At 44.2% G+C, this 25660-nt stretch overlaps 1 protein-coding gene across 1 annotated transcript; it reads right to left on the bottom strand.

Moving 5' to 3' along the window:
- Positions 1–108: 108 nt before the first annotated feature.
- On the bottom strand, positions 109–25526 carry antxr1d (ANTXR cell adhesion molecule 1d). Its single transcript, XM_084375735.1, has 18 exons — positions 25172–25526; positions 18888–18959; positions 18734–18805; positions 18339–18420; positions 17887–17917; positions 17730–17803; positions 16837–16905; positions 16666–16746; positions 16474–16534; positions 11916–12014; positions 11439–11508; positions 8482–8560; positions 8101–8196; positions 7979–8017; positions 7305–7403; positions 7061–7225; positions 6890–6970; positions 109–1347 (listed from the first exon to the last, which is right to left on the bottom strand). Exons 1-18 carry the CDS (start codon positions 25324–25326, stop codon positions 1042–1044), a joined length of 1731 nt encoding a protein of 576 aa, XP_084231861.1. The 5' UTR covers positions 25327–25526; the 3' UTR covers positions 109–1041.
- Positions 25527–25660: the final 134 nt, after the last annotated feature.

Below are 25660 nucleotides of genomic sequence, written 5' to 3'. Positions count from 1 at the left end.
TACGCTGATTCACAATGTGACTGTGCAAAAAAGTCTCACTGAAATATAATACCATATTTTTTAAAACACTTTTAATAACCGCGAAAGAAATCACCGCCAGGCAGCACATTAAAAAAACCCATTTTGTTTATTGTAGACAGACACAAAAGGTTGTTAATAAAGAAATAATGCAAACGATCATTTCAGTCAGTAAATGCAGTATACAGGAGAACCCTGAAGATACATTTTCAATGCAATCTTTCACTTGAAGGCGCATCAGAATGCTTCCTTCCTTACATCCACCTTCGTCTTCCCCTTCCTCAAAGATTTTTAAAAACCCAGAAACCCAGCTGATACTAAACAGGAAACAGATGCAGACAGGGCTTGTGTTATAATAAATAAACTATGGAGAAACTGCCCTGCAGTTGCAATGAGATCACTGAACTTTGACACTAAATTTTAAGTCGGATCTAGAAAAAGATTCTTTGGTAAAATGATCTATGAGTCTGATTTGTAGCAACCTAAGATAATGTACATTTAAAAACCACAACCAACATAACCCACATTGTTATCTTTCACTACATGCTGTAATTTCACATCCTCACTCAGCTTTATTAGTCTCTACTCTCTACCAACTCAAAGTTAACAGGTATATTTACTGTCACTCATTCTCAAATTGTCACAATCTTAACTTACAACAACACATAAATCCTTTTTGTTGAATTCCCACAAAGGATTGCACTTCCTCTTACCGCTCAAGTCAACATGACGTCTAATATTGTACATACAGGCTTAATCAAGTAACTACATGCTTGTCTTTTCTATAATGTTTATGGTGTTCCTATAAAAGTGTTATCTGTGATGAAACTCAGTAGCTGATTCTGACATCAGATAAATATTTTTTGCTGTCCAGCAACAAAGCACCGAGCTTCAGTCAGAGCTCCGGCCTTTTAAGATTTGACGCCTCTCTGCTGTCTCAGTCTTTGGGGTGAAAGGAGGTTGTGTTTTTTTTATGGGATGACTCGATGTATCGGTTGTTTGTCGGAGGCCTTCTCTTCATCATCAGAGCCTGGGTGGGGGTCGAGACGGCGGGGGTGCTCGGGGCCCAGGGGGTGCGCGAGCTGGGGGTGGACCCGAAGGGGGTTGGAGCACAGAAGGGGGTGCGCGGGAGGGCGGCGTGGTGCGGGGCCCCCTCGACGGAGGCTTCGTACGGGGGACAGAGTTGGAGACCAGAGGTCGCTCTTCGGCGGGCTCAGGAGGAGGAGAAGGGGGAGGAGGAGGCGAGGGAGAGTGCTGTGTGCGAGGAGGAGCCCGGTCGTTAGGGGTCGACTCTCCATTTTTGACCCGTTGGAAATTAATACAGCGACCCTGCAAGACACACAAGCAAAGAGATGAAGGTTAAAGGGGCAGTATGTAAGAGTTTTAGTTGAAAAGTTAACTAAAAACATCCACAGAATGTGAACAAACAGCAAATTTGACATTATGATGTCCATGAGCTATGCTGCAGAGCTATCTACTGATGTAAGCATGCTAACCAACTAGCCCTGGCTCGTCCCGGTCCAAAGCTCCTGTGCTAGAGGTGTCGACGCTAACAATCCTCTGATCCTTGAGCTCCCAGTCGGAAGCGCTAGCTGCACAGCTAACTGAGCTAACTAGCCAAGGCAGCTACTAACTGTAGCAGTTAGCGGTTACTCCGGTGATATGCTGCCTTCCATTTGTTTTGACAATGAATTTGACAGGTGACTAATTGTAACTTATTGCACCTTTAAAGGGACAGTTCACCCCAAAATCCAAAATGCATATGAGTTCACAGAGCTGCTCAAGCGTGCAGATAAACCATGAACGAGAAGGCTGTCTAACTAAGCTAACTAAGCTAAATAACGTTACGGCTCAACCTAGGATGCCATTAAACTTTTGTTCCTTTACTTGCTCACAACAAGGTCTGTGGATCATCTTGAGTAACTGTCATTATTTCTGTAGAGAGAGTTTGCCATTTAGTTTGTTAAATGAATGTATTTATTTATTTGCCGTGTTGAGCACCGTGAGCCAACACCATCTGGTTCCATTATATTTGAGAGAAGGCAGGCTGTATCTCCAACATTCTGCAGCTCACACCAAAACAATCTAGGTGGATAAATATCATTAAATGTTGATTTTGGGGTTAACTCTCTTTAAACCGAAATGTTGCATCATCGTTTCAAGACAGAATACAGATTAAAATGCGTCTTAGTACAGAATCAATGACCTCCTAAGATCTACGAGCCAGCGTGGTTTGTGTGAGTCTCTGCCCGGCTCTGCTGACAGAGGCGTGTGTGTTCGAGGCTCCCGGAGGGCACACAGAGCTGCTTCTGTCTTCTGTCCACACCTGCACTACAATAGCTGTGATGCAGGCGAAGACGGGCAGCGACAAAGTTATCACACACACGCACACACACACACACACACACAAGCACACACACTTTCTACAGTCTGCAGCTTTCCCCGTTTCCCCTCCTCTTCTGAAGGAGCCTCTGCTGTGACTCGGCCTCTCTTGATGCAGAACAGAAAGTGGTTTATGCCTCTAATGTGCTCGACTTGTTGGAATGTAAAGGGAGGATTTCAATATCCCCACAATAGTTAACAGAGGCCTCTTGGCGTTTAACATAATTTACAAGTCCGGGAGAATGGAACGCTTCTCTTATTGTTCTCATTGATGGCTTTCCCTCTCTGTTCTCTGCATCCTTGTGCAGACACACACACACACACACACACACCTGTCTTGCTCAGTCAGTGTGTGAGGGATGGAGAGTAGGTCTCTGTGTCACAGACCCTTGGTGGTCTGATTATAACACCTTATTAAACAGAGAGGCCCTAAAGTCACACAGGGGCCAATAAGAGGACCCCAGCAGCAGTAGCTTTGTGACTCAGGGGGCCATTGTGTGTGTGTGTGTGTGTGTGTCAGGGGGTCTGTAATTGATTGGTGGGGGAGCCCGGTTGGGTGAGGGGGGGTTGACTGTTCCAGTCTTGTCGCTGGGGCTGCGGTGAAAGGGCCAGTTTGTGAGCAGCAGAGCAGCAGCACAACACCAGAGACAGCATATGGACACAATGAGAACACAAGCTCATGAATATGAGTGTGTTTGTGTGTGTGTGTGTATGTGACTGTAAGCATGCCTCCGCCAGAACATATGGCCTGAATGAAACCTCGGCCCCATGAATAACACAGGGAGAGAAAGGTTAGGGGGCTGGCAGCAAGAGAGCACCGAGAAAAACGTAGGATTGGTGGTGAAAAGAGCAGCAGAAAGGTGGCGAAAGAGGAAGTTTTTGGATTTTAAGTAGATGATGCACATAGATGGCCTGTGTGAGGTCAGCCTCCCTGTGTGCCCCTTTGGCTGTGATGTCTGTCACTGCCTGCTTCCTCTCTCGGCGATTGTTTACTTCAAACCCTCGACTCCTTTTTAGGAAAAAAACAAAACCCTGAAGCACCTCCAGCATCCCTCTTCACACCCCATCCTCTGTCTCGCCTCAGTTTCTTCTCTCTGAGCCCCGAGACTTTGCCCTCCCCTCACAAACAGACACCCAACAGTCAGATACTTTGTGGCCGTTTACAGGGAACTGACACACACACACACACACACACACACACACACACACACACACACACACACACACACATTTGTCACCATTATAGTAAAGAAAACAGGAGAAAGAAGAGAGAGCGGAGACAAACATCTGACCTGACAGCTCTGCCTGTCACCTCGCATGACATTACAGCGATCCACTTGAAAAGGAAAACGCTCCGTGTGTACTTAACACATTTCATAGACTACATATGCTGCTCTGAAACAGGGAACACTTATAGTGTCAGGATAATGGATCATGAACAGGGGGACCGGCTATTAAAGGGTCAGTTTACCCAAATAACACAAAAGCCATTTATTACATCGAGTGGTATCTGGACATGTAGACAGCAACAGTAGCCACTGGTTTTCTGGTTATTGTGACAGTATGGCCTTAAAATAATATAGTAATAATAATAATAACAATAATAATAATAATCGTATTTGCTTAAAATAATATTACAATATTTTTAGGCTATGATACACAATATATAAACTGTATCGTGATATTTTTAAATCACCTAGAAAACACATGCCAGGACTGAGCGACAAAATCAAATATCCTGATATTTTTGACCAAATACCCAGGGGTGGATAAAATAAAAAGAGTACACTAGGCAGAATGCATTTTTAGAAATATATTTTTAGCTATTTATATTTGTCATGTAAAGGAAAATGTATGTGTATTTTTTTTTTAATGAATAGTCCTTTAGGAACATATCAACATTTAAATTTAGTTTTAGATCTGAGATTCTTTTAGCTTTTTCTATTTTAAAAATATTTCAAAAATGTCAATTAAAGAGATCCTGCCCAGCACCTGGATATCAATTATGCAACAGTAGGGATGATTATTGGTACAAAATATGGACACAATGAGACTTCTGATAAATATTCGTCAAATGTGGATAAAATGACAAAGAACAAATAGAACAGTCTGCTAAGTTCAGGAAGTCACATCACTTCACTGTAATGCAGCGTTCAAAACCAGGAAACGACAACACTTACGGCATAAACACCAAATAACGACATTCAAAATCTAATAATACTGATACATTGTCCAGCCCTAACCCAGAGTACCAGTGAAACTATTACCGGAAACAGATTTTGCATATTTCTTTTTTTTTTCATTTAAAAATGTCACTTTAATGGTAAATAACTGTGATACAGGGGCGAGATATCTCAGAAGCTAGTTAAACCTTAGTTATGTGAAAAAATTAGACCTTTGTTATCCACTAAGAATCTGTAAACTGTCAAACATGCCTTCATTACATCCGTCTAGATCACTGTGACTTAGTATTTGTATTCCTGTCTCAGTCAATGCAAACTTTCCAAACTTTAGTTTGAAATGCTGCAGCAGGACTTGTCATGAATTCCAATGGAAGGATGCAAATAATGCCGACTGCAGAATCTCTACATTGGTAACCTGTAAGTTTAAGAATGGAATTAACATTTTTAATGATTACTTTTAAAGCACATTTGGGGTCAGCTTGTTTTATTTATATAATTTCTGTTTTTTATCATTTGTCTGTAACTTCTCCTGTTTTTATGTCTTTGTAAAGCACTTTTGTCTGCGTAGCTAGATACCACTGTTTTCAAATTTGGGTGAACTAATCCTAATAGAGGGTGAAGAAGGGGAGGCGCCGCTGTGCTCGTTTGTGCCGCCCATGTGTGAGGACGGAGGGACGGTGGCCGCCCTCTGGTCTGCTCTGTGCCGAGCGACGAGGCCATCGGTGCCATCAGCTCTGGGGACAAAAGAAGGGAATCTCTTCTGTCACAATATGGCTCGTGGCCTTTCAACTCCCCATCTGTTTGTGTGACGCTCGCTCGGGAGAGCTGACACACACGTTACAGTGACACGCACACACAGCAGGGAGAGATCAAATGCGAACAGGGAGCGTGGCAGAAACTGGCAGCCCGCTGATGGCCGTTTGCAGAGGCAGTGAGGTAGGAGTAATGTGGGGAGAAAGCGGGACGAGCTCCTCCCGAGCTGCTGGTTAACAATCTGCATCAGGGAGTCAGATCCTAATAGTCATCGCTGTGCTTTTTGTAATTCTGCTCAGCTGTTTGTCATCCAGCTGCGGTTTCTTGCTTCTGCAGAGATGTTTGGCGTTACCGCTGCGAGGAACTCATGTTGAGAACGTAAATCTGCGCCTGGCTTTTGTCAACGTGTCAAATGATTGTCGTCTCTCATGTCCGATATGGCAACAAAAGTGGATTTCTTTCCCCTCCTTTCTTTCCATGCGAGAAGTAGCGTTTTATTTTCCGCAGTTAATGGCTCGTGAAGGGAGTTGTGGGGGTCATTGTTGAGCGGCTCTGTGAACCAAGTGCCTGACAAAGACTCCAGAAACCTCTGTCCTGATGACAGAGATGAATTGTTCTGCTTTCAAAAAAAAAAAAGTTCCAACATGGAAAGAAGAGACGAAACCAGCGACGATGACCAATTTTATGGACTCCAGATCCAGCCGCCGCACACACTCACACTCGCACTGTTAACATGAATCAAACGAGAAAGATGAATCACGCCATTCAGAGAACAGATCAATAAATTTCACGGCGATACGGCCTCGGCTGCGAGGGGCGACAATGAAACCATTTACAACGGAGCAGATGTTTCACCATGACAACCGGTGTGATGATGAAAACATGTCTGTGGGGTTATGGGACGCCGTACAAGGGGGGGTCAAGGTTAGATAACAGGGGCTGCTCTGCTCTCACACACACTTGTCCGGTGATGTCATGATTTAGGACTTTTTGAAGGTGACCAGCATAAATGCGGCACATTAAAATTTGCAGCAGGATTTTTACAAGAAGCCAAGAAAAAAGCCTTAATCATCCCTTCAAAGTCATAACAGAAACTGCAGAAGTCACTTTCTGGGAGTCACAGGGAATAAGAGGACGAGGACAGAAGAGTACAGTACTCCTACACAATGGCAGCTTTGACGGAGAGAGCGGTATCAGTAGCTCATTGATTCTCTGTGTGTGTCGAAAATCAGCACTGAGCCGCTGTGTTGAAGCTGTCCACGCTGCTCACCGACGCGCGTTGTCTTTAAGCGATGTGACGGACAGAAAAAACAGAATGCAGATGCCCAATTGTCCACATAAACCACGCTGGAACCTTCTGTACCATCCGAGCTGCTCGTAAAAAGCTTTTAAGTGGCTGTTACCCACAGAGCAATCCTTGAAATTACACATAATTACCAAATTATAGCTTGGTATCAGTCATTTAGCCTGTTTGCTGAACACAGGATTTTCTCTTCTTGTTTTAAAGGTGAAGATAAAAATGAAATGTAAATGTAGTGGTGGGGCCGGCTCACCTGATCTCCAGGAACTGGTCTCATCAGGGATACCTGGTCGTATCCTCTCCTGAACAAAGCCCACAGAGCGTCTAACTTCCCCTGGAGAAGTGAAACATGGATGATAAAAGAGATGTCACATCAAAGGAATCAAGACACCACCTTCAATATTAATCAAACTGTAAGACTAACCTTGATGGGTGAGTACCACCTATTCTGCTGTGGGGCACGACGGGGTGGTTTCCGAGGCTTGGGCTCCCACGGTTCAAATTCCTGCTCTGGCATCTTTACAACAGCATTTTTGGGTTTGTCCAGCTTCGCACCTTCCTCAGTGGACCCCTTCTCCCCCCATCTCACCTGAGAAAAGCCGCATTAACATGTATGTCCTTTTAAACGCTGAAAATGTGCGAGCGTGTTTGTGTGCGCGCATGCGTACCTCCATGCGTTTGATGCCACCCACTCCCCTTCCTCCATAGTAGGATGCATCCACTGTGGGCCACCTCTTCTTGGGCATCCCGTCCTCATCATCTGATTCCTTAGAGAGAGACTCCGTTACATGGCGCAGTTCATATTCTCCCAAACATACACGACTATCAATAATAATACCAGTGGGGTAAGAAGTACCCAAAAGTCATACTTGAGTAAGAGCAATACACATATATTAATGTGTGTATATGTATACCATACACTTTGGGTTATCAGCCTGGTGATATTTGATATTCTGCATTTTTCTGATTATTGGAACCGGTGTTTTTTTTATCCAGTTACTAATAATAAGTGAAAAATGTGGTCCAAAGTTGCCTCCAAAATGTGGTGGAGTGAAAGTATACAGGAGCAGAAAATGGGAATACTCAAGTAAAGTACAAGTGTGGTGCTATGTAGCAAACCAGCCCATGTTTCCATGGTTTTGAGAGTAGCAATTGCAGTTACGGATGCGTCATCAACAGAGGTTATTGCACAAGGCACAACAACTTGTGAGAGTATGACATGCACACTTTGGTAATGATCTCAGGTCATGGAAAAACTTAAATTTTTTGCTTCCAGCTGGGTGTTTATTTTTGGTCCAAATGCTCAGAACGGTTCAAACTCAGGTGAGAAAAGAAGTCTTACTGGTTCTGGAGGAGGGGGTGGTGGAGGTTCTTTGATCACCTGAAGATAAAAATATAATAATCAAAATATAATCAAACAAATAACCATAATCACAAATACTGAAGTCTGAAGTTCAAACTTACCACAGTGCAGCAGAGAGGCCAGAACCACCACATGAGCAGCAGACCCAACAGCAGGAACACCACCAGCAACGATATGAGCACGATGGTGCCGTCAAACTACACAAAACACACAACGAGTGGATTCAGATCAAACCGAACTAAAAAGACAAGAGGCGAGAAAAAGGTGAAAATGAAAAAAGCGGAAGTACTCACAGCCTCCTCTGATGAACAGACACAACAGAGGAGACCTCAGAGAGGAAGGAGAGAAGAAGAAGACTGGAGGGCCGAGAGAAAATAAGAAGGTTGAAGGGAAGTTTGTTCAAATGAGGCAGCATGCCAGAGGGAAATATCACAGTGAGTTGTTGTGATAATGCAGAGTATACACACACAGGATGTACTCACACATTCAGTAGTAGTGATGTGAACAGAGCTGGTGATGTAGGAGAGCCCCTCGTTCATGCTCACCTGCAGGTAGATCACCCTGCAAAACATGAACTCATGACCCATCTGATCATCTGACACACACATCACACACTCGAGCGCACATCTGCTTGTGTGCACACATTCACGGTTTGGTTTTCGGGACTACCGTTCGAAGCTCGCCCGAGGTGTCGGACACATTCCTCCGATCCGCTTTGTCCGTACTTGCTGCTTTATAAGCACAAACATGCTGACATAGACACAAAGCCAAAGCCTTTAAAGAGGTCAGGGAGTTCTCCACCCACAGCAGGAATCTCTTCTGTTTGGATCAGACCCAGACCTCTAATGTGGAAACCACAGACAGCTAAATGGCTTCTTATTCTCCAGTATTCAGCGCTGATAGCTCCACCAAGATAGGCCGGGCGGGGACGGGAGCAGTGTGTAGTTTTTGGTTGGGATGATGACGGGCTGGCGGTGTTGATGGAAGCAACAGGGTTGAGTTAGCGGAGAGGACGGCGCTGACAGGTTATTCATGAGGCTCTTAAGAAGTATGAAGAAAAACAAGAGCCAAACAGGCGGATGAGGGTTGAAAACGCAGACAGCTGGATTGTAGTTATAGGCTCGGAAAAGAATGGAGAAAGGCTTCTTGTGCTGTTCTTATGGTTCGGGGGGTGGGGGGCTCGGACAAGGGGGGCATTGAGCTCTGGGTCTGGATTTGAGGAGGGGGGCGACAAGGGGGAGGAGGTCACTGCAGGGTGGGAGGGAGGAGAGGAAGCAGAGAGAGAGAGAGCGGGGGGATGGTAGGAGGAGTGCCTTTCCTGTCCTACATCCCTTCAGCACCGTCCCTCCCCTCCGAGACCCCCGCTTCACTTCCTCCATCACTGAGTCTGTTTTCACCCCCCCCCCCCCCCCTCCCGTATCCTCTGTAGCCCGTCTCATAACTCATGCTGACACTGACTTCGGAGGAGGAAATTGGCGGTGCAGGTGCCACTCATCTTTCCTTTGACTTCTTCCCTCCCTTTTCTCCCCCCCCCGACCCCCCTTCCTCATGATACGGTCAGCCCTCCTTTCAGGCAGGCAGGGGACGCGGTGCTATCAGCCCCTCTCTGACAGAGAGATCTCAGCCCCTATCAATCATCAATCTGCCCACTATATATGTCTTTGCCCTGTGTGTGTGTGTGTGTGTGTGTGTGTGTGAAGGAGGGGGAGCTGCATCCGGAAGGTTCCCAGTCAACATAGATTTGTGTGACAGCAGCGTCAATGACTTCATTACATGTGATAAGACTTGTGTGGAGCAGAAAGAGTCCCCAAGACCTCAAGACTTTTATTTTTTCAATCCAATAACAGGAAGCAGTTCACCTACAGTATAATGTGATCTGAAATGTAAGGGGGCTTCTGAGGACTGCAGCATGATTATTTTTATTATTTTCATGATTCTGAAGCTGTTAGTTTAAGGTAAAAAAAGTTTCATAATGTTGCTTTAAGAAGCTGGAACCAGCCCGTTTGACTATTGATTGAAAATGTATTGAAACTATTATCAAAACAGTTGGCCATTTATTTTCTTTTGATTGACCTGTCAATCAATCGACTAATCGTTGCAGCTCTACTTAATCGTGATGTGTGTTCATGGTGATAAATCTGGGGATCTAATGAGAAGGAGGATTTTGATGACATTACTACAAACGTCACTAATTTGGTCTGCGACAGGTCACACAGGAAAATCATTATATGTCACAAACACCTGTCCAGCTGCACGGTGGCACCTTGGTTTAACTACATTTTTCCATCCACACGTTATTGCATCGCAGCCCAGAATCATCAGCCAGCTGTTGGCCTCCTCTGGGCCCTTCAGCCATTCACAGCTGACTTCCTCTTTAGAGGCACTCAGGGTGTTAGGCAGCGTTGACTCGGCTCTAATGGGCTTCTGTTACGTGGAGGGACGCCTCCTTCAGGCACCATTGCAGTGTGTAATGATGCTCCCTGTTCTGCCCTGCTCTCAGGAGGAGCAGCACAACCTGACTGGCAGACGTAAGGACAGGATACTCGCTGGGTTGTGAATTAGGTGAATTGTTTTACCGATTCTAATTCTGTCTTTTTGGTCAATCCCTCAAGACTGTGAGTAACAATTAAAATTCCACAGCCGTTATAACACGTGTGAGTAAAATATACTGTGTGAGACAGAGTCTTAAATCTCCCTGCTGCCACAGCGTCAAAACAAAATGTATTTTTTCCCTCATCTCTGAGCAGTACTTCCCCATCAAGGCAATACTTCTAACTGGCGGACAAGACAAGCTCAAATCACGCTAGAAATCTGAGTGACAGCAACAAGACAGATGATGACTGGGAGGTGTCTGAGGCCGCCGGCTGGAGTGTATAATTATGCACAGGACTGCAGGCAGCGGGGACGGGAAGGCTGCCGGGCCTCGGTCGTCTCCGAGCTCAGCCCACAGCATCGCTCTGTCTGCCCCGCAAGAAACTTCTGCTCTGAATCACCGGGAGCAAAGCCGGAAGCCCTCGGAGGAAACTTTACACTGCCCCGCCGACTCCACTCACACTTTCGCTCTCCCAAAGTGTCAGACAGAGATTGGGATACATCACACACACACACGCAAATACACAGACACGGTTGCGAAGGTCCTCTCCAGCAGGCTCTCATTAAGTCGTGTTCCTGGGCTCTACTCCTGTTGTCCCCTTGTGATTGGTGTCTGGCTTCGTTAGCTGTGACAAACACTGATTGATCACAGACACTCAATGACTTTGGCCCTAATTTGTTCAAGGACGGCAGTCTTCTGTGTCCACAACAAACTTGTGTGCAGCTGGCAAATATCTGGGCTCAGGGTGTTACAGCTGAATATGGAGAGTTTGGCAACCGGAGTGATAACTGAGAAACAGTGTGGGGGTGAAACGGCAGCGAGACCTAAATGAGATGTGCAGCTTACCTCCCAACCTCCTCCACGACAGGAGCAGGACAGAGCAGGAAGGTGTCTTCTATTCCAGCTGGTCTCTCATCTGCACAGGGAAAAACAAAACAGACTTAATGTCGTGGACAGTTTAACAACTCCGGCGACGTTTCCACATTCCTCTTCAATGCACAAGCCAAACCACAATCTCATGATGCATTACAGTATAATGATTAATCCATTAAAGCAATCTGATTTAATAAGAAGCATTCAGAACAAATGAATCCATTAGAGTTAAGTGTTCTGATGATAACTATTAGTTTGTATTTTCCAGAGTGAAATATTCTCAAGGGAATAAACACAAGCAGGAAGTCCTAAACATGATAAATCCCTGACACAACCTTTTGCCTAACAGCTTCTGATATTCACTTTAACAGAGATGTTGATCCTGCCAAGCTCTGCAGAACACATCCTGCTCTCTTGTGTGTGTCGCTTGTGTACGTTTGCAGGACTTACCCACAGAGTGTGTATCATTCAGTTTGAAGCTGCAGAGGACCTGGTCAATGTTTCTGGCGTGGAGAAACCCATTGCCTCTCACCACCACCTGGAAACTCTCTGGGACAAAAACGAGAAGAGTGCAGGCACCATTAGAGACACGATCACATATTTTCTGCTATGTTTAGAAAATCTGGGGCATATAAGAGGTCAAAATTAGCCTCCTATTTCAGTTTGAAGTCAAACAGGATTTCTGGTGAACCATTATGGCCAGTGCTGACCGCCTTCCCCTCTCTCTGATGTGTGCACGCCTCATTACTGCTTGTTTATATCTGTGAGCTTGTGCGTGTACGTGTGGATAGGCCGTAATAAGCTCCAATGGTGCTACTGCTAAAAGTGCTGCTATTCACAAATATGTGTTGTGCAGTAGCCAGAAGGTGTGTGCATATGTGTGTGTGTGTCTTTGACCTTTAGTCTCCCCCAGGCCCTGTTAAAGCGCACTGACAGAAGCTTGCCAGCATATGCTGGAGTGTCTATGTGGCTGCTACCCAGCATATGTTAGAGAGCGGGGAAGAAACACTTGCTTAAAAACATGCCTGCAGGGCTGACAACAGCGCGGCACTGTCAAAGTAGGTCTGACCTTACCTATGGCGCCATTAGCACGTATGTGTGTGTGTGTGTGTGTGTGTGTGTGTGTGTGTGTGTGTGTGTGTGTGTGATAAAAACAAACTGGTGTACGTACAGTATGCGTGACTACCTCTGTGTTTTTATGAGGAATGTGAAAGCATCTGCATGTCAGGATGTGCATGCATGAATGTGTGCATGCATGTGTTTGAACAAGCATGTGTGTGTGTGTGTGTGTGTGTGTGTGGTTTCTGGCTGTGCACCAAGGTTTCCTTTAGCATGTGCCACACCTTTAACATTTAAAGCGTGAAGATCACTGGATAAAATCATCACGCGGTGTATATGTGACAGTGTTTCCTTAAAGGTCAGACATGCTGCTATGAAAAGCCATAAACACAGATACACAAACAGGGGCGGAGCTGAGAGGAGAAAAAACAAACACCACTTTGCGTTCTTCTGCTGCACGGCTCCACATGTTTACAGACGCTGCGTAAAATGTTGAAGAGTGCGGTTGGAGCAGATCCAGGAGGAAATGTAGTGATGCACAGGACGGACGGAAATTAAAATTGGGCTCTCACAGAACGGGGATAAGTTGCATACATTACATACGCAGGTATTAAACGCATTACACCTTAATGTGTGCAGACAGTGCACTTATCCAGCCTCAGAGGGATAAAACCTCAGATAAAAGTCAAAATTCCTAACATCCTGCACACAGCTGACCTCATCCGACCGCGGCCTGTTTATTTACAGATGTTCAATGACTTGCAACTTGTCAGTACTGCTCATGTCATTTCCTCAGCTACACTCAGATTCTACATGTGTACACACACACACACACACACACGCACACAGCCTAATCATTTACTGTTAACCACACCCTACGTCCTCTCCATCCCCCTGCCCTCATTTCACTGTAAAACATGACCACAACAACCGGAGAAATAAATCACGACTATACCATATCACATCAGATAACTCGGATTGCATTAACTTTCACATTAATTGATAGTTTATGTGGTTTGTGGTGGTTTGCAACCTCAACAATGTGCAACTTAATTAGAGGCCTCAGCACTAATTATTCCCAGCGCTCGCTCGGTGCCATGGCTGCTTTAGCCGTCCGGCCCCTTTCACACAATGTTAGCATCAAATAGCACGAGCTGCGACTGTGACAGAGCGCATGAGCACATGCACAAAGCGGATGTTTCTTCAGTGACTGATTTTGAGACTAATTATTGTCTTATTTTTGAAAAGGTAGAAAATTCCCTCTGGCTTTGCATTATTTCCTCCAGCAATGAAGCAGTTTGACATCTATCAGGAAATAATCTTATTCGTTCATTCATAAATAGTAAATCTTAAGTCATTTTGAATATTTCAAAAACCAAAATGTTTGCTAAAAGTAATCATTGTAAAATAATCCTAACCCTGTTGGTTTTCAATAGAGCTGCAACAGTTAGTCAATTAATCGATTAGGGTTAGTAACTAAAAAAATGAGTTGTAATTTATTTATCTTTCAAGTATTTTTTCAAGCAAAAGTGTCAAACATTTTCTGGTTCCAGCCTCTTAAATGTGAGGATTGCTGCCTGTCTTTGTCATTAATGATAGTAAATGAAGAGTCTTTGGTTTTTGACTGTTGGCTGGACAAACAATTAGACCATAGACCAATTATCAGCATGACAGATTATCAGGGCTGATATTCAGCATTTTTCCGATTTTCAACATCTGTGATTTTTGTGTCCAATTACTGATAAAATAAATACATTTTACAACGCCCTACTTTGGCTCTGATGCCTCTATTTGACTCTATTTGATTGGTCACACGTCACAAATCATAGCCTATCAACACTGAATATTCTAAATCTGCAAAGTAACTAGTACCTAAAGTTATATACGTTTACTGCAAATGTATATCAGTTCCAAAAATCAGTTATCAGCCCTGAAGCACACCCTAGAACTTACTGAGCAATTTTCAAATTTGACATTTGCCATTTAATGGATTTGACAATTAATCAGTTAATAGTGAATATAACAGATTAATCAATAATGAAAAGAATCATTAGTTGCAGCCCTAGTTTTCTGAACATCTTCTTCACACACCCCGACACACACACACACACACACACACACACACACACACACACACACACACTGAGGCTTGATGGGCTAAAAGGTCAGTGCTGTCAGACACATGGTGGGCAGGGACTGGTGGTGCCCTGCTGACATGTACAACACATGTGCTGCCGCCCTCTCCTCTCTGCTTTCTGTGGCCACATGTCCATTTACATCTACACCTGAACGCTTGACAAGGATTGTCTGAATGTGCGTCTGTGCGCGACTATAACACATGTACACGTGTGTGCACGTGTGTGTTGTGCGCGTGGAGAAAAATGGGGTACGGCTTGTCCGAACGGCGGCTCTTCAATCACGTTAGTGCGACGGGACAGTGAAGGGCAGGGAGGGGCCACGGGAGGACGGGACGACGGGGAGGAAAGGGTCAGGCGTTAATGAAAGCAGCAATCTCTGCTGTCATGTTAGATCTAAGGCCCAACTCTCACTGTGTGTGTGTGTGTGTGTGTGTGCGTGCGTGTGTGTGTGAGGGGAATCGGTGCTGTCATGTCAGATAGTGTGGCCCAACGTTCACTGTCCAGTCTGATGGCCTGTTTGCAGGCAGCGCGGTCTGGTCACTTCACATCAATGTGAGGGACGTGTGTGTACATGTGCTGGAAGATGTGTGTGTTGGTGTGAAGCATGTACGGTACGTGACTACATGCAGGCAGAGAGACAGACTGTCACAATACCTATGTAATATGTCAGTATGTGCCTGAATATAAATGCACCAGGATGGATGGATGATGGTTATATTCAAACCCTGTCCACAGTCTTGCATTTCAAAATAAAAGCAAACTCTTTGCTAAATTGTGACAAGTGCTTGACAACATTATATCACATTATACTAAAAACAATATGTTTTCAGTGAGGGGAAAAAGAGCCTGTTATTTCTCCACAGAAAAATGTAAAACATAGGAAGGAAGCACTGGATGTCTAAAATAAGACGCATCACGTCGAAACAAAGGGGAACACAGTGCACAATAGGCACGTGCTCAGCACATTACAGTCTCTGCCCTTCATTAATTAGGCCAGAATCAAGTCTTGGTTAAAGTGGGTCCTTGGTTTCTTAGTTCACTGACCATTATGCAGCTCATCAATCGAATAATAAATGAGGCTGTTGGAGGATATTTGGGCACACGTCAGCTGACACACTCGAGCTCTGGCATCAGATCAGAGAGTCTAATTATAACATGTGATTCTTTATCATTCCTGCCTCATTGTTGTACTCTCAAGACAACATTTTCACTCCTCTCCTCTCTCCATATCCTCTCCCCTCCTTCATATCCCATAATGGATGCTAATCTCCACTGGTTGTCTTGGTAGCGCGGCTGCAAATGCACTCTCTTAAGTGAGTCCTAATAAGGTCATGTCAAAACTCATCCATCCTGCTGGCTACGCATAAAAGCTCTCTCCCATCGTCTCCCTTAGTTCCTATCCTCTCTCCTACTGCCTGAAACTGTCCAGAAGCAGCAGAGCTGGACATGGCAGAAGAGATGTGAAGAAGTACAGTCTTGAAAGAGCCATTTTAACATATACGAAGTGGCAAACTAGGCCAGACACGCAGCCATGCTTAATGATTCACAGCTAATTCCTCTGACCAACACCCATGCACCCCCCCTTCCTATTTTTTGCACACACGCTGCGCTGAAGCGGCTATGCTAATTTCCCCCGGCCGTGAATGACAATACGCTCTCTGTCACTCCGCGGTCATGAGCGTCCATGCAATTACTCAACCTCATGTTCCACTCCAGAGGCTTTAGATGACTGTCATCTGACACAATCGCACACCGGGACGGCCCAGTGTCCTAACAGGGAGGGGGGAGCCTCGGCCCCTCACACCTCTTACCTCCTGCGCACACGCTGGACGGCTCTGCCGCCAGGATCTCTATGCAGGACTTCTTGATGATCTGAGAGACAAAAGGAAAAGGAAAAAACAGAGTCACAAGACAATTTAATTACATAATACAATTTTGTGTGTGTCTCTCTGTGTGTGGGTGAGTGTTTGTGTGAGTTAACATGTGGTATGTACGTGTCATACCGAGTCAATGATTCCCCTGAGGGCCTGGAAGCCTCCCCACACAGGAAACACATGTTCCATAGTGTCTGCAATAGTCGCAAGCTTGAAAAACAAACAGCCACAGAAAGAAAAGAATCATATTTCCGTTTTGATGTATTTGCATCATCTTCAATATCCTTCGGTGGATCCTACCTGGGTCTGGTTGAATTCCTTGACTCCTACACAGTAAACAATGGCTCCCATAGACCTGGCCCTCTGCGCCTGCCAGAAAACAACAGATAAAACAAAAATGCAGTGAGCTTCAAGAGAGTTTGGCAGGCTAAAGGAGACAAATGTGACCCCCCCACAAAACACATCAGGCTCGGTCTCAGTCCACAGTATAACTACCAGACAGGAGATAGAAAACGATTTGTAAAACAGATTAGCAGCAATTGTCAGCTCTGAAAGGAATCCGACAATGAGTACTTTAAATAATAGTGCCAGGAACCAAAATAAAAAGCCCACAGGAATTAGTGAGCAAAGCAAATTCTGGGAAAATAAAGTAGTGCATCTTGAACCTTTTAAGTCACGTCAACAACTGATGGAGCACCAAAAAAGGCAAGTCGTCTCACAGGGCTCCAGGGTGCGACTGTTCTGGTCGCACTCCAAACATCTTTTTTCGTTGCGCCAAAATGTTGGTACGTCTGATTTAAAAAAGTGTAGCCCGTCAAAATTCATCTGAGGTGATCACATTCTCTTGTTCGAGTGTATTGTGCCGTTATTTGCACCTTCAGCCCTGTTTAGAATCATTAACATAATGTGACGAGAAATTCAATTAAAATGTATTTTTGGGAGAACCTTAAATTATGTGCTGATGCACCTTTATGAAAACACACCAGTGCAACCCAGTGTTAAAGATCGGAGTGTGGAGTCGTGCATTAATCATTAAACAGCCTAAAAAACTATAAAAATCACTAAGAGCATTAATAAAACAGAACAGCAGGAACAACTTCAACCTAACAAACAGGAAAGGAACTGAATCTTTCTTCATTGAGTGTTCTCATTATTTTGTCTAACCCCCTCAAATCCCCTTCAACACGTCTTACCTCTCGCTGAGCTGTGTCAAACTGCCACTCATTCAGCTCTCCGTCGGTCAGAGCGATGATAACGCTGGCCGTTCCTGCAGAACACAAAACGTTCATGTTCTCTGAGACAATGCATCACATGTAGGCTAATGTGATGAGAATATTAGACGGAGCTTACCGTACTTCTCTTGATAAATCTGGGTATTAGCCTGCAATTGCAAAGAAAGCGGTCGTCAAGACATGAACTGGTTTATTGATTTATTTACCCCCATTTCAGATAATGCTATAGCCTACACTGGGTGTGAATATACTGATGTTGTAACAAAGCCAGCACATGCTCAGGGTGGTCAGTATGCATTCACTTGAGACACGTCATATCAACAGCGATCTATGAGTGAAGATTTTCAACTGCTCTTTTGGTAGAACATCACCATCAATCCTTCCTGCACCTGGTTGGATGAAAGATCTATGAGAAAGTCATTCAGGGTCTGAGCCACTCCTCATGCTGATCTAATTAGTTCTGGATCCAGCTGCCAGGCTCAGTTGATCCTCGGTCAATATTTTCCAGAATAAGCTATAGTGATTTAGACTGGCATTACCAATGTGCTGGGTCCTCAGGCTCATACTTACCATCTCCAGGCCTAAGTTCATAAACGTGTCTCCTCCAGGGATAACCTTTTGCAGCGCCCTTAAGCCTTCATCGATGGCCTCCCTGAAGGGTAAACAGAGACACAGCCTGATAAAATACACTGGAAGAAAGCTGCTCTCAGGGAAAAGGGCTCGCAACTAATTGTATGGCTCAAGTAGCATCCAAGGTTCAACCTCTGCCAAAGTCGTCCTCAGTGGACTGAATGCAGTGCTTTGTATTCATGGGCTCCCTGAAGCTGGATGAAATTTGTATGCAATTAAATTTCGAGTTGCAAGAAAATCTGTCCAGAAAATCTAATTTTCCAGAAGTAAAAAAATAAACACAACAAGAGAAGTGTAGAACAACAGGGAGGGAAAGATCCAGCTGTTGGTCTTACCTGTTCTCAGTCAGCTTCATGATGATGTTTCCTCGAGTGGAGAAGACGATGAAGGACATTCGCAGCATGGGGCTGCAAACACACATTTGTTTTACGTTAACGCAGGAAAACACAGAAAACACCCAAATTCTTGAATGACTAATCTGGCTTTTACCTGATAAACTTCTCTGCCAGCTGGTGCACAAAGGAGTAAATCTCTATCCAGTGATGCTTCACACTTCCAGATCTGACAAAGAACAAAAACACAACCTTATATGGAAGAAATGCGATGTTGCCACGGATGAGTAATTATCATCAACCACAGCCAATACCATTTTATTTAATTGAATGCAGGATCACTGAAAAACATGGCCAGCTCTCCAGTGACGTTTGAGCTCATTTATACAGAAATAAATAGATAAATGTTTTGTGTCTGATGAGTCTGATAAAATTTGGTACAGACATTCCTGTTCCCCAGAGGATGAACTGAAATAATTTTGAGGATCACTACATTCAATCTAGTGTCATCAATGGGATACCATTTTTTAAATGTATTTATCTATATTATTTATATATTTAGTGTCGAAAGTTAAAACTAATGACAATCCCATTAACTTCAGCTAATTTTGTGTTCAGTGCTTGGCAAGTGTTAGCATGCTAACATGTTGCTGTGCCTAGTTAAGCCTCATAGTGCTGCTAGCATAGCATAGCTTCAGTACTTAGATTGTGATACTTCGAAAACATGACATTCCCATCAGCCTAAACTGTATTTTGTATTTAGTGCCAATTAGCCAGTGCTAGCATGCTAATACGCTAAGATAGGCCTAGGCTACTTTTCCTCTAGTAGCACCATGAGATTTACCTTTTTGGCTTTAAGGGAAATGTCTCAACAACTTGTGAATGGAGCGTCATTTAAATTTGGTGCGAATTATAGCAAATGTTGACATGCTCTCACATGACGCTAACACAAACTATGATGGAAGAATGATGATGAATATAACACATTACCCTATAAACATAGATTTTAGTATGTGACAATAGCTAATGTTTTTTAGCTTTTACCTCAAAGCATTGCTGTGCCTCACAGAGATGCTAGCATAGCATAGTCAACATACTATGTATGTTAGCCTATGCTTTCAATTTGAAAATCTCTTTTTTTACAAGTACAAAGCTTAGATACAACACACACAAACACCACCATGCTAAACATTTGCATGTTAGCAATATCATTGTTAGTATCTGATTTTAGCATTTAGCTTAACTTAAACCATCGCTGTGTAGCCTCAGAGATACACGGCTGTAGACTTGTTTTTGCCAAAGCAGGCAAACCTGTGACTGAAACCTTATCTATATATTAATACTATAATGATTTAACCCTAGCTTAACCTGAAAAGAAAACAGGTGAGAGCTAAGGCCATCACTTTTCATAGGATGTGATTCAAAGATAATGTTATATGATGCGAGCGCATGTCCACAAGCAGATGTGTTCCAGGAACAACGTGACGGTTCACCTCCTCCACATTCGAGGACATTCCTGCGACCACTCGGTCACATTCCATTACTTCGGACAGTAACCTGTCAGCGGTGAGAGCTGCCGGTTAGCCTGCTACATGCTGCTGTGTCCATGACAGTCTCCTTAATGAAGCTCAGTCCCAGGGGGCTGCTAATGGGGGCTAATTGCTGCCGGGCCAGAGGGTTGAGGTTAGACAGGGACAGATGTAGCAGTCTGCCTCTAGCAGGGACCATGTAGCAGGCAGCTGGCCTGTGTGTATGCAGTATCTGTGTTTATAAGCGTGCATGTGTGTGTGTGTGTGTGACAGTGAGGGGGGAACAGATGGTCCCAGCGAGCACAGCCAGTCTAACAACAGGTTGGGGGTCTAGAGCGTGAAAAGGCTGTGACATGAACAACAGCGGGACACAGAAGTAACACTCAGCGGGGGGTAAATGTGACTGTGAGTGTCTATTGAGGGGTGCAACATCAAACAGCTTCTACACCAAACTCAGAGAGGCTATGAGTGTGTGTGTGTGTGTGTGTGTGTGTGTAACAGGGTCATAAACTGAGTGAAAGTCTGAGCTGGTTAGACGATGGCTCCTTTGTGCCTCTCATTTAACCAGTCACTTGCTCCACTTATCCTCTTCCGTGCAAGTCAGACATGGTCCCCTCGGGGAGCCCATTTCCAGCTTTGATGAAACAATCTTGATAACTTAATCTTAGAATTCACACTGATGCACAACAAACGCTCAGTCTAAACCCAGTGTGCAGCACAGACAGTGTCTAAAAACACAGCGAAAATAATACATTCTCGCAAGTGTTATTTTCATCAGACTGAGACGCAACCACCAGACTTGGTACCGACAGCGATACCTTGACTTCGGCACCGATTCCTGAATGATGCTTTTTTCATACCAATTTTATGAAATCTGTTTTCACAAGAGATTACATTACACATGGCGAGCCCCGTGTCTGGGCGTAACCAAGTATTTTTCCTGCATGCCTCAAGACAGCCGATACCCAGCACTATAAGATCTTGGCAAAACAAGACTACTGGCTCAATGACGCTGATGATATTAACTTCTTAGATATTGAAATTTTGGTATCAAATGACAAGACATTTTTCAATACTTGATAGTATCGAGGCAATAAAAGCCATGAAAGTGTCGGAGTTTAATACAGCCCTAACTGGATTACCCTTATATTGTATACCATGTATCATGTATCATTAGACTTTTTCTGTGTGGAAATGACAGATTCATCAGTCAATTAAATATCATCCAGCTTGTTACATGCAAAGATTTGCAGTATTTCTGCTTCAACAAAGATTAAACAAAGTATTTGGAAATATTACCTCGGCCTCTGAGCATTTTTCATTATTTTCCAACAGGTTTTGGAATTAAATGTTATCTAATTAATCAGATAAAATGGTTGAGAGATTGATCACTTATAAAAATAATACCTCTTGACACTGTGATTGAATTTAACAGGTTTTAAATTAGGGCTTCCACCAACCGTTTCATTTTTAGTCTATAAAATGTCAAAAAAAAAAAATTGTGAGAAACGCTCTTCATAGTCTCCCAGAGCACAAAGTGACGTCTTCACTGGACCGAGAGTCCAAAACCCAACGACTCTTCACTTACAGTCATAAATGACAAAGAAAGCAGCAAATCTTTACATTTAAGAAGCTGGAACCAGCAAATGTGTGACATGTTTTTCTTGAAAAAATGTATGAAATGATTAAACAATCATCAAAATAGTTGCCAACTAATTTTTTTGATCGATTAATCAACTAATCATTGCGCGTATTATGAAAACTCTGATTCTCAGCAGATTTATAAAGCTACTTCATGTACTGTAAACACTACATCTTTACTACTTTTGCTACAAATCCAAAATCACTGCCATCATCCAACATATTCAGTAGCGAGTCTTCACCGTTCTACCTCCAAACGTTGCATAACACCAGGGCAGGATCTCCTTTTCTCTGCGAGCACTTGGACCAGTGAAAACAAACCTCTGTTCAGAACCCAGCCATCACACACAACACCTATTATTCTATTTGTGGGCAAAACCAGATCCAGAGGAAAAATGTAGCCTGGTATTTGGTGCCGGTCAGACATGGAGTGTAGGAATGCGTGGAGCAGATAGCGCTTTGATTTTTACTAATGTTCACTCTGCACACACATTCTGATCTCAGCGTGCATCATAATCTTCTGGACAATGAAGACAACACAGTGAAGGGATGAGCGCCAGTGTAGACGTGCAAAAACATCCCCGAATGATTTTATCGGATGCCGGAGCATCAGATTAGGTCACTGCGTGGCATTTAAGATCTGAAAAACAGCCGACAAGTCGGTGCCATCTCGGGGGGAGAAAGAGCAGAGGCCTCCTGAAGGCTTGCTGAAACATGCAGGTCCAGACAGTCAAACAAACAGAGGCGTACCAGAGGTTTGGCCATGCGGAACATGCCACGCTCCCCGGGCTCCTCCTAAACTTTTTGAAGCAAAGGGTAAAGACTGAAGAGAGGCTGACAGATGTTTGCCGTGGACGTCAGAAAAAGATCATGAAACGTGTTGGAACCGAAGTGAAATGTCACTCGGCGTGCCCACCTCACAGCTCGGATCAACTGAGGACAGAGGAGCTTTTTAAAACCATTACCTCACCGTATTCCCAAATGTTACACACCGACACCGCAGTGTTTAACTGCTGCTCCGCAAAATCACTTGGCCACTCTCTTCAAAACACTATTATTTTGTAATTACAACCTGTTAGGGCAACAAATTCAGCCATACCTTTTATTGCAACTCAACCTCTCTCTCTCTCCGCTCTCTCGCATGTTTTGACATGTCTGATTGTTATGTGTCCGCGTGCTAAATTTCACCTTGCAACTGGAGCCGAGATTCAACAAAAACGTCAATTATGATGTCTGAGCTGCTATGAACAGCAGCAGCGTGAGACCGCAGAGGAGTCACACACGGGTAATTGCTGCACGGGCGGGCTCACACAGCCCGGAAAAGGTGGTGAAAACATCCTCACTCACCATGTGGCCTGAGAGATTTTACTATTGTGAGACCGAAGTACGTTTGCTGGTGCCGCCTAAAAGTCTGTTCGGTTTCAGGCGATGAAGGTGTTAATCTGGCATGAAGATAGATGTGGGGTTTCTCTGAGGGTTGGTATTAATGTCAGAATTAGGGTCATGGGTCTCTTTGTGGCTGAGAGGCGTAAGTAATTGCAAGCTCTCTGATTTAAATCAGGCTGGGGGACCTTTGTTTGTCGTCCCCGCTCCCTCATGCCTCATTTCCTGTCAACCCTCCCCTGACTCCTGTCAGATGAAGACAACATTCCCAAGAAACACTTTCCCAAGTCTAAGATCAAGGTTTGGGTTACATTTCTAAAGATGGAGCAGTCGGCCTGAAACATTTTATACACAGTATAGCTTGAGGCACACTTTAAAGGGGCATTATGTAGTTTTGGAGAAGAAATGTAAACTCAGAATTGTAATATTTACAGTATTAATGAGGTAGAAACACAAACTCAGGAATATTTATCTTTTCCATGACTGAATAAACAAGCTGTTCTCAGAGGAAAATAAGGTCCCAGAACACTGTTTGAAGCTAGAAAGATGGCAGATATCAACAAAGTAAAACAGTTTGAAACTGTGTTATTCTTTAAGGTCAGTTTGTTTATTCAGGCATGAAAATGAAGACAGTTTTTCAGTCCGTCTTTCCCTTCTGATTAAAATTTCTTCCCAAAAACTACATACTGCACCTTTAAGAAGGGGTTTAAATCATGAAAAGTAAATTAATTATAATGAGGTGTTTTACAGCCTTTTTCTGGAGGGTAAGTGTTTGACATCCTGATGAATTAAAGGTTAAGTTGAACATAAGGGATCTATGAAGCGTTAAAGGTGCAATACGTAAGAATTGGCCTCCCATACTCAAAACAAACAGGGGGCAGCACACCAACGGAGTAACTGCTGACTTTAACTGCCGTTAGCTAGTTAGCTCAGTTAGCCCTGCATCTAGTGGTCCAGACAGGGCGGTCGGAGCGTTGTTGTTGTTTATACCAGTAGCACAGGAATGTTGGATAGGGACAGGCTGTGGCTAGCTAGTTAGCATGCTAGCGTCAGTATCTCTGCAACACAACACATCTATTTAATAACGTCAAAACTGTTATTTCTTCAGATTCTGATGATAATTTGAGATATCTTTTGAATGTTTTAATTAAAATAATTCTTATACATTAGTTACAACTTATAAAGCATCCATCAGAAAGTCTAAAGCTGCCAAAATGTCTTTTTCTTTTCTTTTTCTGGTGATTGTGTTCCATGAAAAAAAAAAGATCAACTTAATCAGATTTAGTGTTAATGAACAAAAGACTTGGGACAATGGAGAATGGACCCTGTTTGTCGTCACAACATGTCCGCTTCAGGATACAATCGGCCCTCAGTGGATGAGGAGGAGGAGGACAGCTCGAAGGAGCGCCGGGCCACAGAGCACCGCTGCGGGGCCGCTGCTGCAGCTGTGTCCGCAGGCGTCATCGGCCTGAAACTCTATCCATCCTGCTCGCCCTGCCCACATCCCACATCCCGTGGGTACAGCTCACTCCGCTGTGTGCCTCTCCACTTTGAACCGGACGAAAAGAAAAGGAAAAAGCATGCCCCAAAGATTCGCCCTGCTTCCTTCATACTCGGGGTTTTAAACCTTCACGAAAACACGCTTGAAGAGAAACAATGGGGGTTTAAATAGATTTCATGACCAACAAGAAGCAAATTATTTACGTTTAAAAGGTTTCTGAATTCACGAGATTAAACTTGTGACTTTTTCTTGAGAGTCGCTACAACAACAGAAACGCGGAGCGTGAATCTGACTGATGCGCTCCGCGTTTCCAAACAACTGGGCGGTTGCATGGCAATGCGCAGCGATGAGAAAGTAACAAAGCCATAAATAAAATGGGACACTCACTTGTCCAAGACAAAATAGAGGTCGAAGGCGCCCTGACAGGACCTCTCCTCCTCCTCCTCCTCCTCCTGTTGCTCCCCTTTCACCGAGACACCGAGGAAGAAAATTCCCAGCAAAGCCACGGCGAGGAGGAACACGCGAGTCTGCGTCCTCGCCATCTTTCCCGGGTCACTGTTCACTGCTCCGGCTCTGTGACAGCTAAAGATCTTCACATTTTCAATCTAGCGTCCGTTTTCCGAGTCGTCTGTGCGCTCTGTGCCTCGGTGTCCTGTCCCGTTAGACTGAGAGCATTCAGAGAACAGGAGTCCTGCTCGGTTCAAGCCGGGCTGGCTCTCCAAGTCTTCTCTTTCAGCTGAGGAAGAAAAAAAAAAAAAAAAAAAAAAAAAAAAAAGAGGCAGTGGAGCAGGGCAGGATGGAGGAGAGGAGCGACACCCGAGGAGAGACACAAAACTCCACTTTTACACAGGAAACACAAAGGCTGCATGAGAAGCA

Source organism: Pagrus pagrus, assembly GCF_965226575.1.
Source record: "Pagrus pagrus genome assembly, chromosome: 15".
In the NCBI taxonomy this organism is placed as follows: Eukaryota; Metazoa; Chordata; class Actinopteri; order Spariformes; family Sparidae; genus Pagrus; species Pagrus pagrus.
This window is presented reverse-complemented; position numbering and strand designations above follow the sequence as displayed.

Excerpts from the sequence above, each read along its gene's own strand:
- antxr1d (XM_084375735.1), bottom strand. The coding sequence starts at position 25,326 with ATGGCGAGGACGCAGACTCGCGTGTTCCTCCTCGCCGTGGCTTTGCTG. Across the intron at positions 18,806-18,887 it reads CTGGCAGAGAAGTTTATCAG|CCCCATGCTGCGAATGTCCT; the intron begins GTAAAAGCCAGA and ends GTGTGTTTGCAG. Across the intron at positions 1,348-6,889 it reads GACCAGTTCCTGGAGATCAG|GGTCGCTGTATTAATTTCCA; the intron begins GTGAGCCGGCCC and ends TGTGTCTTGCAG.